This window comes from Pristis pectinata, chromosome X (genome assembly GCF_009764475.1).
Source record: "Pristis pectinata isolate sPriPec2 chromosome X, sPriPec2.1.pri, whole genome shotgun sequence".
NCBI classification, from domain to species: Eukaryota; Metazoa; Chordata; class Chondrichthyes; order Rhinopristiformes; family Pristidae; genus Pristis; species Pristis pectinata.
In genome coordinates this window covers 13,474,167-13,491,174 of record NC_067450.1, presented here as the reverse complement: position 1 = coordinate 13,491,174, position 17,008 = coordinate 13,474,167, and the positions used below count along the sequence as shown (strand labels likewise).

Genomic DNA, 17,008 nt, shown 5'->3' with positions numbered 1-17,008 from the left:
AATGTAAAATTGTGAAAAAGATGCTGTTTTGTGACTCAGTCTCATAGCATAAAATCTTCAAAAAATTAACTTATAGACAAGAATTTCTTTCTTGAAGGGTCCAGAAAGTGGGTTCAACTTGTACACCAGTGTGTCTGTCTCTCTTTTGCCCCCGCCTCTGTCCCTCGCCCTTGTTTTTGCTCTAATGCATAACAAAGTATTCTTTTGCTTGACAAGTTCACAAACTAAATTAAAGTATTTTGAGACTGTAAGGTTAAGACTTCAAGAGCTTAGTACAGGAAGTCCCCGACTTACAAACGCCCGACTTACAAACGTCTGTACTTACGAACCGACCTTCGTGGTCCCCGGGCCAAGTGCGCATGCGCGGACACTGTTCCAAGTTACACACAAAATCGGGTTACGAACCGTCTCAAAAATGGAACCCGTTCGTAACCCGGGGGACTTCCTGTATAGCAAAGGAGTCTCGAGGTAATTTCTGTAGCAGAAATGGGGTTGGTTCAAATAGGGACCAGGCATGGGAAGGCATTGCATTAAGTATCACAGTTGGATGGCAGGGCATAGCAAGGGATGGAGGACTGCAGAAGATATCATATGTACAATGGGGCAATTAATGGGCAAATAAGGATTTTAAAATTGATCATCTCGGGAACTGGGAATTTGGCCCTTCTTAGAGAGCAGTTACACTTCATGTGCTATTTTGTAATAAGTGATGTGTAATTGTCATAGAGCAATACAGCACGGATACAGGCCCTTCGGCCCAACCAGTCCATGCCAACCAAGGCGCCCACCCAGCTGGTGGAAATTTCCTGCGTTCGGCCCATATCCCTCCAAGCCCCGCCCCTCCATGTACCCATCCAAGTGCTTCTTAAATGACACTATTGTACCTGCTTCAACCACTTCCTCTGGCAGCTCGTTCCATATACTCACCACCCTCTGCGTGGAAAAAGTTGCCCCTCAGGTCCCTCTTAAATCTTTCCCCTCCCACCCTAAACCTATGCTCCCCTACCCTGGGGGAAATGACTGTTCTATGCCTCCCATCATTTTAAACATTTCTATAAGGTCGCCCCTCATTCTCCTATGTTCCAAGGAATAAAGACCCAGCCTGGCCAACCTCTCCCTATAACTCAGGCCCTCCAGTCCTGGCAACATCCTCGTAAATGTTCTCTGCACTCTTTCCAGTTTAACCACATCTTTCCTATAACAGGGTGACCAAAACTGCACACAGTGCGGCCTCACCAACGACTTATACAACTGCAACATAATGTCCCAACTCCTGTACTCAGTGCCCTGACTGTTGAAGGCCAGCGTGCTAAATGCCTTTTTCACCATCCTGTCTACCTGTGATGCCATTTTCAACAGACTATGCACTTGTTCTCCTAGGTCACTAGTGTCCTACCATTCACAGTACAAGTCCTGCGCTGGTTTGAGTTTCCAAAATGCATCACCTCACACTTATCTGTATTGAAATCCATTCGCCACTCCTCGGCCCACTTCCCTAATTGATCAAGATCCCCTGTAATCTACGGTAACCTTCCTCACTATCAACACCTCCTAATTTTGTGTCATCCACAAACTTACTGGCCAAGCCTTGTGCATTTGCATCCAAATCATTTACATAAATAACAAATAAAAAGGGTCCCAACACCGACTAGCACACCACTAGTCACCAGCCTCCATTCCGAGAAACAACCCCTAACCACCACCCTCTGCTTCCAACCTCTGAGCCAATTTTGGATCTAACTAACTAGCTCTCCCTGGATTCCATGGGACCCAACCTTCCAGACCAGCCGACCATGCGGGACCTTGTCAAAGGCCTTGCTAAAGTCCAGATAAACAGCGTCCACTGCCCTACCCTCATCTACCCTTTTGGTTACCTCTTCAAAGAACTCTAAAGGTTCATCAAGCACGACTTCCCACGCACAAAGCCATGCTGACGACTCCAAATCAGACTCTGTGTATTCAAATGCTGGTAGATCCTGTCCCTCAGAATTCCCTCCAGTAACTTCCCCACCACTGATGTCAGGCTGACCGGCCTGTAGTTCCCCCACTTGTCCTTGCTACCCTTCTTAAACAACGGAACAACACTAGCCACCTTCCAGTCTTCGGGAACTTCACCAGTGGCTAACGATGAAGCAAATATCTCCGCAAGGGCCTCCGCAATTTCTTCTCCAGCCTCCCACAAAGTCCGAGGATGCACTCAGTCAGGCCCTGGGGATTTATCCACCTTAATGCACTGTAAAGCTGCAAATACCTCCTCCCTGGTAATATGAATGTCCTCCAAAACATCTCCACTAATTTCCCTTATCTCTTGAGCAAACATGATTTTCTCCTCAGTAAAACACCAGGAGAAATATTAGTTGAAATCCCGCCCATCTCCTGCGGCTCGAGACATAAGTGGCCCTGCTGATCTCTAAGGGGACCGACTCTCTCCCTGGCCACCCTTTTAATGTAGCTATAGAACCTCTCGGGATTTTCCTTAACCTTACCTGCCAGACCCATCTCATACCCTCTCTTTGCCCTCCTGGTTTCCCTCTTAAGAATATTCTTAATCCTTTTATCATCAAGGGATTCACTCATTCCTAACCTCCTGAACCCAATGTGTGCTTCCTTCCTTTCCTTGACCAGAGCCTCAATATCCTCGTCAGCCAAGGTTCCCTAAACGTGCCAGGTTTATCCTTCACCCTAACAGGAACATGCTGCTCCTGGACTCTTGATATCTCATTTTTAAAAGTCTCCCACTGCTATTCGTTCCTTTCCCTTTAAACAGACTCTCCCAATTGACCGCTGCGAGGACCTGCCTAATTCCCCCAAAATTCACCCTGCTCCAGTTTAGGACCCGAACCTGTGGACCTGTCCTGTCCTTTTCCATCGCTGTCTTAGAATTATGGTCACGAGAGCCAAAGCGCTCCCTGACTGCCGCCTCAGTTACTTGTCCTGCCTCGTTCCCCAAGAGGAAGTCCAGTATTGCGCCCATCCCGAGTAGGGCCCTCTGTACTCAGGAAACCTTCTGACACATTTCACCCCATCCAGGCCCTTAACACTTTGGTGGCCCAGTCAATACTGGGGAAATCAAAATCTCCCACTAATACAGCCTTATTATCCTTACAACTATGAGCAATTTCTCTACACACCTGCTGCTCATTTCCTGCTGACTACTGGGGGGGGGGGGGGAGGTGGTGGTGGGGGGGGGTTGTGATACAGCCCCACTAGAGTGACCCTCCCCATTGTTTCTAAGTTCTACCATATGGCCTCACTGGATGTCATCTCTAAGCACTGCTGTTATGTCCTCCCTTATTGAAAAGACAACACCCTCTCCTCACTTATCGGTACCTCTGTCACACCTGTAGCATCTGTATCCTAGAACAATGAGCTGCCAGTCCTGCCCTTCTCTCAGCCACGTTTCTGTTATGGCTATAACAACCCAGTCCCCAGAGCCGATCCACATCCTGAGTTCATCCGCCTTGCCTGTTAAACCTTGTGCATTGAAATAAATACAGTTTAACTGAGTATTCCTTTCCCTGCCATCACTGTGTCCCTGACGACTAAACTTGCTCTCGCTGGCTACTGCTTTATTCCATGACTTGCTCCTGCTCGGAGTCCCACCCCTGCCAATCTGGTCTTAAAACCCCCCCGTGCTGCATTAGCATATGTTCCTGCAAGGGTATTGGTCCCCCTCTGGTTCAAGTGCAACCTGTCCCTCTTGTACCGGTCACCTCTTACCCCAGAAGAGATCCCAATGGTCCAAGAACCTGAATTCCTGCCCCTGCACCAGCTCCTCAGCCACCTATTCACCTGAGCTACCTTTCTATTCCTGCCCTCGCTAGCACATGGCACCAGGAGTAATCCGGAGATTACTACCCTTGAGGTCCTGCTGATCAACTTCTTACCGAACTCCCTGTACTCATTCTGTAGAACCTCATCCCTTGCTCTGCCTATTGTCATTTGTACCAACACGTACAACAACCTCTGGCTGTTTGCCCTCCCCCTCGAGTATTTTCTGCAGCTGCTCACAGAGACGTCCTTGACCCTGGTACCCAGGAGGCAACACACCATCCTGGCGTCTCTTCTGCGGCCACAGAATCTCCTATCTGTCCCCCTCACTATCAAGTCTCCGATCACTATCAGGGCGACTGTCTGACTGCACCCTTTCCCTCTAATTGTATCAAAACAAAATATCTCCATGCAATTTTTGGTGTAATTTTTTATGGAAAATGCATAAATAATGTTGTCTTTCTACACACCATTCCCTGGTGTGTATCCACACTGCTGCTTCACTAGTGAAGGTCCACAGCGCTTATCTGTTGTAGAGCTAAGGAGGAATTTTCAAGTTTGTTTTGCAAGCTTTTCAGACCTTGTGATCTGAACAGCAGCAACTCTTCCTGTACTACCGTACTGGGTGATCTTGTCCTCGTAATCAACAGCTGCTCACTTGACAGAGTATATTTGTGAAAAGATGCTGGGGATTTTTCAAGAAATGTTTTTGTAAAAAATTATGTTTGCAAACCATGGAACCAGACTTTTCTTTATGGTGATGTCAAGAAAAATTTACTCTGTAGCTATTACATACTTTACCTACCCAAAAGTGTTTGCAGTTCAATGTGCAGAGATATCCAATCATTGAGCAAGTACTCAAGCCATGTACTTTTACTCACAGGGCTTCCTGAACTTGACATGGTCTCGCTTTGCTCGTGTTCTCTTCACTCGATCTATTGCTATAATCCCAACACTACTGGTGGCTTTGTTCCAGGATGTCGAACATCTGACTGGGATGAATGATTTCCTCAATGTTCTTCAGAGTATGCAGGTGAGGTGATTCCCTTTCAAAACACAATCTAGCGTTAATAACGTGCCTTTATAATACCGTCTGATGAGAGAGCTAGGTTTTTATATTTTTAAGTTGTGACGGGTGGGGTGTTGGTGGAGGAAGCTGAGGCCATGGGTGGGGTGAGTGGAGCAGAGAATTTGGGGAAGGGATTCCAGAAAATGGGCAAAGGCAAGTTGAGGCTGTGCCACTGTTGTGGAGGTAAATGAGGGATGCATTGGCAGCATTTGGGAAACGGGACATTCATCAGATGCTACAGGACAAGTAGATTACACTGATCATGGTGGGATAAGGCTTGGGTGCAATCAGTCAGCGATTCAGGAATTTTAATGCCAATGTAGGTTGGTGAATGTTCAAGTCTCAATGGGGCCTGGTCTCCAGGGAGAATTGTGAATAGGTTACAGTATTTGCTGCATAAGTTGTTTCCCACTTGAAAAGTTCTACTCAAGGCCAGACTGATGACCAAAAATGTGGTGAACGGTTGTCAGTAAACAGGGAGACACACTCCAACATGCAGAAACCAACTAAATCTTTGAGATGGTCCTCCAGTCCTGGCAACATCCTTGTGAAACTTTTCTGCACTCTGTCTAGTTTAATCACGAAAAAACAAACCCCTGGAGGAACTCAGCGGGTCGAGCAGCATCTGTGGGGGGGGTGAGGGGAGAGGAATTGTCGACATTTCAGGTCGAGACCCTGCATCAGAACTGAGTGGAGAGGGAAGATGGCCAGTATAATGAGGAGAGGGGGAGGGGTGAGGTGGGCTGAGGAGTCTGCACAATCCCCCTCTGACCTACCCCACTCTGATGCTGAGAGGTCATTCCTCAGCAGAGGCATCACCTTTGTAATCCTGTGCCTGCATCCTTTTGGGGGGGGGGGGGGGGTGGTGTGTGGGGAAGTCACCACCTCTATTTTTACGCCCCCCCCCCCCCCCCCAACCCACCCACTGATGACCCCTTCTCACGTCTCCAACACTCCTCTGCCTCCCTCATGGACACCCCCTTCTGGACCTTCTCTTGACCTTTTCATTTCCAATTGCCACCATGACATCAACTGTCTTGACCTCTCCACTCCCCTCACCTCACCCACTCCAACATCGCGCCCTCCGAATGTAGAGCTCTCTCTGTACCAATCCCAACCTAGTCATCAAACCCACCGGTGGGGGTGGTGCTGTTGTATTCCGGCAGACTGACCTCTATCTTGCAAAGGCACCAGATGACAGCTCTCTGACACCTCCTATCTCCCTCTCGACCGTGACCCCACCAACAAACACCAGGCCACTGTCTGACCATCATACACATCATCACATCAGGAGATCTCCCTTCCAGCCTCGTAGTTCTCCAACCCTGCCCTGCCTGCTCCTATGTCTTGCCCAAGATCCAGAAACTGGACTGTTCTGGTAGGCCTGTTGTTTCTGCTCCTCAGTCCACCAATCACCTCTGGCTCTTGTCTCACCAGTCCCCTTTCCTCTTTATACTGGCCATCACCCCTCTCCACTCTGTCTTGATGCAGGGTTTCAACCTGAATCATCAACAATTTGTTTCCCTCCAAAGATGCTGCTTGACCAGCTGAACTTCTTTAGCAGTTTTCTTTTTGCTCCAGATTCCAGCGTATGCAGTCTCTTGTGTCTCCAGCTTAATCACATCCTTCCTATAGCAAGGCGACCAGAACTCTACACAATATTCCCGATGTGGTCTCATCAATATCTTGTACAGCTGTAACTAGTTGCAGACACCTCTGCTATGGGGAAAGGTTTCCAATTATCACCTCCATCCATGCCCCTCATAATTTTGTGTACCTCAGTCATGTCCCCCTTGACCTTCTCTGCTGCTCACCCTATCCAGTCTATCTGGGAAACGTTCTGGTGAATCTCCTCTGCACCCTCTCCAGTGCAGTCACCTCCTTCCTGTAGTGTGGTGACCAGAACTGTGTTGTCCCAATTTTAAGTTCCCTCTCCTGTCTGCTGCAAAGTAACACAGTGCCACAGATTAATTCTGTTCAGACGCATTTATTAGCCGTATACTGCGGGAGAATTCTCCTCAAACTCTCATATAGAGTCTTTATCGGAGGTCTCCACAGTCCAAAGTAGCAGACAGAAATTTATACAGATATTGTCACGCACACTTAATGAATTCGGTTCCACGAGTTTTGGTCAGGCCTCAGAGATCCAAAGGCAGACATCACACCCGTTGTCCAATATAATTGATTTACAATCAAGAGATTCAAAGACAGGTATCACCCTCATGGTTTAAAACAAGCTTCCTCCAGTCTGATTATTACACCCGCCACCCTTATTGTCCAGCATAACTGGTCTGCAACCAAGGTTCCGGACACAGTAATTATCACTTATCCATGAATCAGTAGCTTGCGTGCTCTTGCTTGTGAGGTATTTTTCCAGCAGCTATATGTATAGTTTCAGTCAGTCACAGTTTCTTAACTCTTTACTTCCTCAACTGTACACAGTGCTCCAGCTGTGGCCTAAGCAGTGTTTTATAAAGTTGTGCCCTTATTGCCTTGGCTAATGAAGGCAAGTATCCCGTATGCTTTCTTAACCACCTTAGTGCCGCAGCTGAGAGCTGCTGCCTCACAGCCCCAGTGATCTGGGTTCAGTTCTGACCTCTGGCGCTATATTGAGCTGTACGTTCTCCCCGTGACTGTGTGAGTTTCCTCCAGGTGCTCTAGTTAGTAGATTGCCCTTAGTATGAAGATGAGTGGTAGAATCTGAGAGAAGTTGATGGGAATGTGGGAACAATGAAAGAAAAGGATTAGTGTAAATAGGTGCCTGATGGTCAGCATGGACTCAGTGGGCTGCAACAGACCCTATGACTCGTCTATCTGTGCCGCTGCCTTCAGCAATGCTTGGACATACACCAAGGTCCCTGTGTTCCTCGCTGCTTCCCAGGGCTCTGCTCTTCACTGTCTGTTCCACCCGCATTAGTCTTTCCAAAATGCATCACCTCCATTCTTTTAAGGAATTGTCTTCTTAATTCCATCTTCCTCTACCCATCTCACCAACTCACTAAGATATCTTTGTGGCCAAAGATTACCTTATTACCAGCAACACCACCATTCTTTGAGGAAGGTTACTATTCAAAGGCAGTGCGTTTACTTCAATTGTATCTGTGTAATTCTGGTTTCTTGACAGTGGCACTGTCCCCAGATCTAACAAATAACCTTTCAACTCTCTGCAGCTGCCGTTTGCATTGATCCCAATATTAACGTTTACCAGTATGAGCTCGGTAATGCACGACTTCGTCAACGGTCTGTAAGTAGTCTGAATGCTCATTTTCTTCTTCATCTCTGCCTTGTAATTGAGAATTGCAAATTTCATGTACAGTACGTCTTCAAATGGATTCCAGCTGTAGCCCACCCCTGATTTTCTACTGCAAAGCTGGTTACAGAGGATAACCCATGGGTCCCGGTGAGGCAGAGAAGGAATGGCAGGGTGAAGGAACCGTGGGTGACGAGAGAGGTGGAACGACTTGTTAGGGAGAAGAAGGTAGCATACATAAGGTATAAGCAGCAAGGTTCAGACAGGGCCCGTGAGGAATATAGAGTAGCAAGGAAGGAACTTAAGAAAGGGCTGAGGAGAGCTAGAAGGGGACATGAAAAGGTGTTGGCTAGTAGGGTTAAGGAAAATCCCAAGGCCTTTTTCACGTACGTGAAGGGTAGGAGGATGGCTAGGGTAAAGGTAGGTCCGATTAAAGGCAAAGGTGGGAGAATTTGCCTGGAGGCGGCAGAAGTGGGAGAAGTTCTCAATGAGTACTTCTCTTCAGTATTCACCGAGGAGAGGGGTCTTGGTGACGCGGAAGGGAGTGGTGGTAAGGGTAATGTTCTCGAGGTTGTAGATATCAAGAGAGGATGTGTTGAAGTTGTTAAATAATATCAAGACAGATAAATCTCTGGGGCCTGACGGGATATTCCCCAGGCTGCTTCGAGAGGCGAGGGAGGAGATTGTTGAACTGCTGGTAAGGATCTTTGAGTCCTCGTTGTCCACGGGGATGGTGCCAGAGGATTGGAGGGTGGCGAATGTTGTCCCCTTGTTCAAAAAAGGTAGTAGGGATAGTCCAGGGAATTACAGACCGGTGATCCTTACATCTGTGGTGGGTAAGCTGTTAGAAAGGATTCTAAGGGATAGGATCTATGAACACCTGGAGAATCATGGACTGATTAGGGACAGCCAGCATAGCTTTGTGAAGGGAAGATCTTGCCTCACAAGCCTGATAGAGTTCTTTGAGGAGGTGATGAGGAAGATTGATGAGGGTAGTGTGGTGGATGTGGTCTATATGGATTTTAGGAAGGCATTTGATAAGGTTCCTCATGGTAGGCTTCTTCAGAAGGTCAGAGGCCAAGGGATCCAGGCAAGCTTGGCTGTGTAGATTAGGAATTGGCTTGTCTGTAGAAAGCAGAGGGTTGTGGTGGAAGGAGTGCCCTTGGATTGGAGGGCAGTGACTAGTGGTGTCCTGCAGGGATCGGTTCTGGGACCTCTACCTTTTGTGATATTTATAGATGACTTAGATGAGCGGGTGGAAGGCTGGTTTAGCAATTTTGCAGACGACACTAAGATCGGCAGTGTTGTGGATAGTGTGGAGGGCTGTCAAAGCTTACAGAGGGATATTGATAGGATGCAGAACTGGGCTGAGAAGTGGCAGATGGAGTTCAATCCGGAGAAGTGTGAGGTGGTACGCTTTGGAAGGACAAACTCCAAGGCGGAGTATAAGGTTAATGGCAGGATTCTGGGCAGTGTGGAGGACCAGAGGGATTTGTGGATTCATATCCACAGATCACTGAAAGTTACCTCACAGGTGGATAGGGTAGTTAAGAAAGCTTATGGGATGTTAGCTTTCATAAGTCGTGGGATCGAGTTTAAGAGCCGCAAGGTAATGATGCAGCTTTACAAAACTCTAGTTTGACCACACTTGGAGTACTGTGTTCAGTTCTGGTCGCCTCATTATAGGAAGGATGTGGAGGTGTTGGAGAGGGTACAGAGGAGATTTACCAGGATGCTGCCTGGATTAGAGCATATGGAATATGAGGAGAGGCTTAAGGTGCTAGGGCTTTATTCACTGGAAAGGAGGAGGATGAGAGGAGACATGATAGAGGTATATAAAATATTGAGAGGAATAGATAGAGTAGACAGCCAGCGCCTCCTTCCCAGGGCACCAATGCTCAAGACGAGAAGGCATAGCTTTAAGGTTATGGGTGGGAGGTTCAGGGGGAGGTTTTTCACCCAGAGAGTGGTTGGTGCATGGAATGCACTGCCTGGGGTGGTGGTGGAGGCAGATACATTGGACAGGTTCAAGAGTTTGTTGGATAGGCATATGGAGGAATGTGAGGTGGAGGGATATGTGGGAGGAAAGGGTTGGATAGTGTGAGGGTGGTTTGATGGATGGCGCAACATGGTGGGCCAAAGGGCCTGTTTTGTGCTGTATGGTTCTATGGTCAGTACATACATCGGAGCATGCAACAGGTGACACAGTAACAATTAACTACCGGAACCAAAAGGCAAATGCAGAACTGGTTCGGGGATTGCATCCGATCCTAATTTTCGGATCTTGCTAAGGACAGCACAGTGGCACAGCCGGGGTGACCTGGGTTAAATCGTCACCTGTCTGTGTAGAGTCTGCACGTTCACCCTGTGACTGCATGGGTTTCCCCACGGAGCTCCAGTAGGTGTGCCACTGTGCTGCCCATATACAGAGTTTAGTATTTACCAGTAATATGAGATTGTTAGCAATGTTCTGGGGGTGATTACCTGTGGGTAACATTGAGATCACATCTTAAACAGGGTACTTCTTAAAAAGATGTAAAGTTCAGAATTTTGGAAGAAGGAAAGGAGCCACATGCCTCCAATACTTGCAGTGATTTGTGTAAACTTGAGGGAGTAAGAATTTAAGGTCTTATGCAGTGTTTTAGCACTTAGGGCAGTGCAGTGGTACACACAGAACATAGTACAGCAAAGGGACAGGCCCTTTGGCCCACAATGTTGTGCTGAACTAATTAAACTAATGACACCTAATTAAACTAATCCCTTCTGCCTGCACACGGTCCATAGCCCTCCATTCCCTGCAAATGCTTGTGCCTATCTAAAAGCCTTGATCATATCTGCTTCCATCACCACCGCTGGCAGCCTGTTCCAGGCACCTACCACTCTTGTGTTTCTTAAAAAAAAAGTGCCCCATGCATCCCCTTTTGAACTTTCCCCCTCTCACCTTAAGTGCATGCCCTCTAGTATTAGGCATTTCAACCCTGGGGGAGAAAGATACTGACTGTCTTCTCTATCTATGCCTCACATAATTTTATAAACTTCTATCAGGTGTCCCCTCAGCCTCTGCCGCTCCAGAGGAAACAACCCAAGTCTGTCCAACCCCTCCTTATAGCACATGCTCTCTAATCCAGGCAGCATCCTGGTGAAGCTCTTCTGCACCCTCTCCAAAGCCTCCACATCCTTCCTGTAATGAAGTGACCAGAAATGAATGCAATACTCCAGATGTGGCCTAACCAGAGTTTTATAAAGCTGCAGCATAACTTCCTGACTCTTGAACTCAAAGCCCCGACCAATAAAGGCAGGCATGCCGTACACTGCCTTTATCACCCTGTCAACCTGTGCAGCCACTTTCGGGGAGCTATGGACTTGGACCCCAAGATCTCTCAGTACATCAACACTGTTAAGGGTCCTGCCATTAACTGTGTACTATCGCTTTACATTTGATCTCCCATCACACTTGCCCACACCTTTCTGATTTATGAGTTCTACCCATACAGACTCAGTGGACGAGCCCTCCATTATGTCCCCTCTGAGTGCAGCTGTGATATTGTCCCTGATTAATAGTGCAACTCCCCCACCCACCCCCACTCTTTTACCTCCCTCCCTATCTCTTCTAAAACATTGAAACCCTGGAACGTTAAGCACCCATTCCTGCCCCTCTCTCAACCAAGTCTCTGTAATGGCCACGACATCACAGTTCCGTGTACTGATCCGTGCTTTAAGTTCATCACCCTTTCCCTTAAAACTCCTTGCATTTAAATAAACACACTTCAACCCATCCGTCCCATCGTGTCTATTACCTTGCTCCTGCCTGTTCTTCCTTACGGACTTACTGGCCCTGACATCTCCCTTCCCCTCAATCCCTCCACTTTCTGACCCGGGGCTCTGGTTCCCATCCCCCTGCCAAATGAGCTTAAACCCTCCCGAGTAGCACCAGCGAACCTCCCGGCCAGGATATTGGTTCCCCTCCAGCTGAGGTGCAATCCATCCCTCTTGTACCCCAAACAGCCAAGAGAAAAAGCAATTAATGATATATTAATGATTTGGATATGAATATAGAAGTTATGATGAGTAAGTTTGCAGATGACATGAAAATTGGTGGTGTTGATCGTGAGGAGGATGGTGTGAGGTTACAGGATGATGTTGATCAGTTGGTAAATTGGGCAGAGCAATGGCAGATGGAATTTAATCCTGATAAGTGTGAGGTGATGCATTTTGGGAGGTCGAATAATGGTAGGGTGCACACCTTAAATGGTTGGGCTCTCAGGATTATTGAGGAGCAGTGGGACTTTGGTGTACAAGTCCATCAATCCCTAAAAGTGGCAGTACAGGTCAATAGAGTGGCGAAGAAGGCATACAGGATACTTGCCTTCATTAGCTGGGATGTAGAATATAAGAGCGGGGAGGTCATAGTACAACTTTATAAACCATTGGTCAGACCACAGCTGGAGCACTGCGTACAGTTCTGGTCACCACACTACAGGAAGGATGTGACTGCACTGGAGAGGGTGCAGAGGGGATTCACCAGGGTGTTGCCTGGGATGGAGTGTTTCAGTTATGAGGAGAGACTGGATAAACTGGATTTGTTTTCCTTGGAGCAGAGCAGGCTGAGGGGGACCTGATTGATCAGAGCCAGCATGGATTTATAAAGGTAGAGGGTACTTGACAAGCCTGATTTTAAGTTTTTGAAACTGAGATCAAGAAAACAAAATGTTGTGGGATTGGAGGGGAAGTTGGATTGAAAACAGCTGGAGTAGGGAAAGAGCGAAGGGCAATGGTGAGGGTTTAGTGCCCAGAAGGCTTGGGGTTCCGCACAGCTCAGTACTGGGTTCCAGGGAGTTAGTTGTGGCCTCTACACTTCAGGACTTTACTGACCACAATAAGATTGTCAGTGTAGCTGAGAGCGAGGGAGAAAGTCTGAGACTACAGGAAGATATCAGTGGACTGGTTAGGTAGGCACAACTGTGAGAGGTGGATTCAGTCAGAGAAGTGTGAGGTGATGTACTTGGGGAGAACAAACAAGGTGAGGGAGTACAGGACAACTGATGGGATACCAAGGAGTGTAGAGGAACAGTGGGATCTCGGAGTGCATGACCACAGAGCCCTGAAGATGCAGGGCAGGACGATAAGGTGGATGGGGTCCTGTCCTTTACTGACTGAGGCACAGAATACAAAAGCAGGGAGGTCGTGCTGTATCTGGATCGAACACTGGTGAGGACACAGCAGGAGCACTGGGGATGGGTCTGGTCACCACACTATGGAAAGTGGTGACAGCACAGGAGAGGGTAATGTTGATTTATCAGAATGAAACCTACACGAGTCGTAATCATTACCACACAGAAAGTGGCCCTTCGGTCCAACTGGTCCATGCTGACCAAGGTGCTTACCTGAGCTAGTTCCATTTACCTGTGTTTGGCCTGTATCCCTTTAAACCTTTTCTATCCATGTACCTGTCCAAATGTCTTTTAAATGTTGTAATTGTACCCACCTCTACCACTTCCTCTGGCAGCTCGTTCCATATCCCCACCACCCTCTGGGTGAAAAAGTTGCCCCTCGGGTCCCCTTTAAATCTTTCCCCTCTTGCCTTAAATCTACGCCCTCTCGTTTTGGACTTCCCCCACCCTGGGAAAAGACCGTGACCATCCACCCTATCTATGATCCCCTTGTGATTTTATAAGGTCACCCCTCAACCTCCCATGCTGCAAGGAATAAAAGAAACAACCTATCCAGCCTCTCTTTAAACCAAGTGGGATTATCAAAACTGGGACTGTTTTTCCCTGGAATTTCAAAGATTATGACGGTCAGTCAGCCGTGGTGGGAGTGAGGAGTGAAGCGGAAGAGCTCAGTGTCTGCTTGCGTCCATGTGTTCCTCACCATCACCAAGTTCTGGAAGGGTTAGCAGAGCAACTTTGTAATCTGCAGGGACTACAGAACTCTGATAATGCAGAATTAGCCTTCTATAGATTGAAATGAGTGAGAGGAGGTCCTGAAAAATGTGCAAGAGAACTTTATTAGTAGGTTTCCTGCCCAACAAGGAGGGGAGCAAGGCTGGAAGTGGTACGGTGGGGGGGGGGGGGGGGGGGGGGGACAGTGGGGCAGGTGGAACATGTCAGGAAGAGTGATCATGTGACTGGTTTCAAATAGCTAGCAAAGGTTAGAGCCACAAACCACAGAAAAAAAACTACAGCACAGAAAACAGGCCATTCGGCCCTTCCAGTCCGTGCCGAAACTTTATTCCATTAGTCCCATTGACCTGCACCCAGTCCATAACCCTCCAGACCTCTCCCATCCATGTATCTATCCAATTTATTCTTAATACTTAAGAGTGAGCCCACACTTACCACATCAGATGGCAGCTCGTTCCACACTCCCACCACTCTCTGAGTGAAGAAGTTCCCCCTAATGTTCCCCCTGAACCTTTCCCCTTTCACCCTAAAGCCATGTTCTCTCGTACTTCTCTCTCCTAATCTAGGTGGAAAGAGCCTACTCGCATTTACTCTGTCTATGCCCCTCATCATTTTGTAAACCTCTATCAAATCTCCCCTCATTCTTCTACGATCCAAGGAATAAAGTCCTAACCTGTTCAATCTTTCCCTGTAACTCAATTCCTGAAGACCCAGCAACATTCCAGTAAATCTCCTCTGCACTCTTTCAATCTTACTGATATCCTTCCTATAGTTAGGTGACCAGAACTGCACACAATACTCCAAATTTGGCCTCACCAATGTCATATACAACCTCACCATAACATCCCAACTCCTGTACTCAATACTTTGATTTATAAATGCCAGGATGCCAAAAGCTGCCTTTACAACCCTGTCTGCCTGTGACGCCACTTTCAGGGAATTATGTATCTGAACTCCCAGATCCCTTTGTTCCTCCGCACTCCTCGGTGCCCGGCCATTTACTGTGTATGTCCTACTTTGATTTGTCCTTCCAAAATGCAACACCTCACACTTGTCTGCATTAAATTCCATCTGCCATTTTCTGGCCCATTTTTCCATTTGGTCCAGATCCCTCTGCAAGCTTTGAAAGCCTTCCTCGCCGTCCACTACACCTCCAATCTTACTGTCATCAATGTGAACATGAATGGTTGAATGTAAACATGTGACCTCTGGAGGGATGACTTCAGTGAGCTGGAAAGGGATCTGATCCTGGAGAATTATAGTTGAACAGTGTTGGAGGAAATGGTTCACATTCCTACAGAGGGTAAAGGAAGGGCTTCAACAGCTGGACTCTAGACTTGGAGGTTAAAGTTAGACAGCAAAAAGAGGCTAAGGCACTTTGAATGCTCATAATGCAAGTAGTCCTGCTACAATGCAAGTTTCCGTAACGCAAATTGCTTTTAATGCGATTGATGGATTGGGAGCACTATTTGTGTTACACTGGCCGCATTGGTTATAAACATGATTAGGAAAACTGGTTTAAATCTGTGCTTTGAAGGCAACTACAGCCTGTTCTACTGTAACACGACTTTCTATAACGCGAGGTTTCTTAGGAACGTAACTATGGCATTACAGCAGAACTATCTGTGAAGGGCCAGGCTGATTAAAGAAAGTACAGAGGAAATCTGAAAAAGAGAGTAACAGAGGCTACAAACGCACAGGAGTAGATTAGCAGTTAACACATGAGGGTACAAAGTGTATTCAAAACACACAAAAGTTAGCAGGGTTAGAGGAAGGGTGTGGCTGATTAGTGGTCACAAAGGAGATGACGGTGGGGGTGCTGAGGGTGTGAGTGAGTTACTGAATGAGCAACGTGCATCTGTCCTCACTGGAGGAGGGGATGGAGTCAGTGTGGCAATCGAGGAGGCAGGAGCAATGGTGTCCGGATCAGAACCGAGGCACCGTCACAGAGGTTTGACTATTGGAGGCCTTTGAGGATGTGACTGGTAGAATAGATAAGGCGAGGGTGGAGGCAGTGGATGTGATGTATTTACACTTTAATAAGGCTTTTGATCAGGTCCCACAGGTTAGCGCATGTAGATTGAGAGTCGGTCATCAGCTAGAAAGCAGAGCGGGAATAAATGGGTCTTTCTCAAGTTATCAGGCTGTGACTGGTGGGCTATCACAGGGGTCGGTGTGTGGACACCAGCTGTTCACAACGTGGATCACTGGTTTGTCTGGAGGGCACCAAAGGTCCTATTCCTGGGTTTGTTGATGGTGCTAAACTAGGTGGGAGTGGGGAGGGGGATGTGGAGAGGTTTCAGGGGGTGTGGCAAGCTAAGTGAGTGAGTGACAACGTGGCAGAAGGAATGTGGATGCACATGTCAGTAAAGCAGAATAGTTTTGAAATGGTGACGGATGGGTAATGTTGGTGCTGAAAGGGACCTGGGAGTGCTGGTGTACCAGTCACTGAAAGCTACCATACAGGTGCAGCAAGCAACAGGGAAGACAGATGGTGTGTAGGCTTTATTTTAAGAGAGGATTTGAGCACGGGTGTAAGGATGTCTTACTGCAAATATATCGGGCCTTGGTGAGACCACACCTGGAACCCTGCCTAAAAATGGATAAAGTTGCCATTGGAGGGATCACAACATGGGTTCATTGGGCTGGTTCTGAGGACAGCAGGTTTGTGTACAAAGAGTGATTGAGAAGATTAAGCCTGTATTCTCTGGTGTTTTGAAGAGTAATTGAAGAAGCTTTTGAAAGTTACAAGATTCTTCCCCGCTCTGGAACAGACAGGAACGGCGTTTCCCTGGCTGAAGAGTGTAGACCAGGGAATCTGCCTCTGAACAAGAGGTAGCCATTTGGGAGTGAAATAAGCAATTTCCTCAGCTAGGAGATAGTGAATGTTTGGCATTGCCTATCTCTTTGGAGACTTGGCCATTGAATTCATTCAACACTGAGATCAGTAGATTTCTGAATATTAAGAGAGTCAAGGTCCATGGGGAAAGGGCAGAAAATGGATTGATAAAAGGC

At 47.4% G+C, this 17,008-nt stretch overlaps 1 protein-coding gene across 3 annotated transcripts in view; it reads left to right on the top strand.

The window, feature by feature from the left end:
- The window catches only part of LOC127567049 (natural resistance-associated macrophage protein 2-like), a 113,484-nt gene that overhangs the window by 85,024 nt on the left and 11,452 nt on the right, over positions 1-17,008 (top strand). For all 3 annotated transcript variants that reach the window (XM_052009714.1, XM_052009712.1, XM_052009713.1), the window contains exons 13-14: positions 4,655-4,804; positions 8,011-8,084. In XM_052009714.1, coding sequence (XP_051865674.1) covers positions 4,655-4,804; positions 8,011-8,084 — 224 coding nt within the window. The remainder of the gene's footprint in view (positions 1-4,654; positions 4,805-8,010; positions 8,085-17,008) is intronic.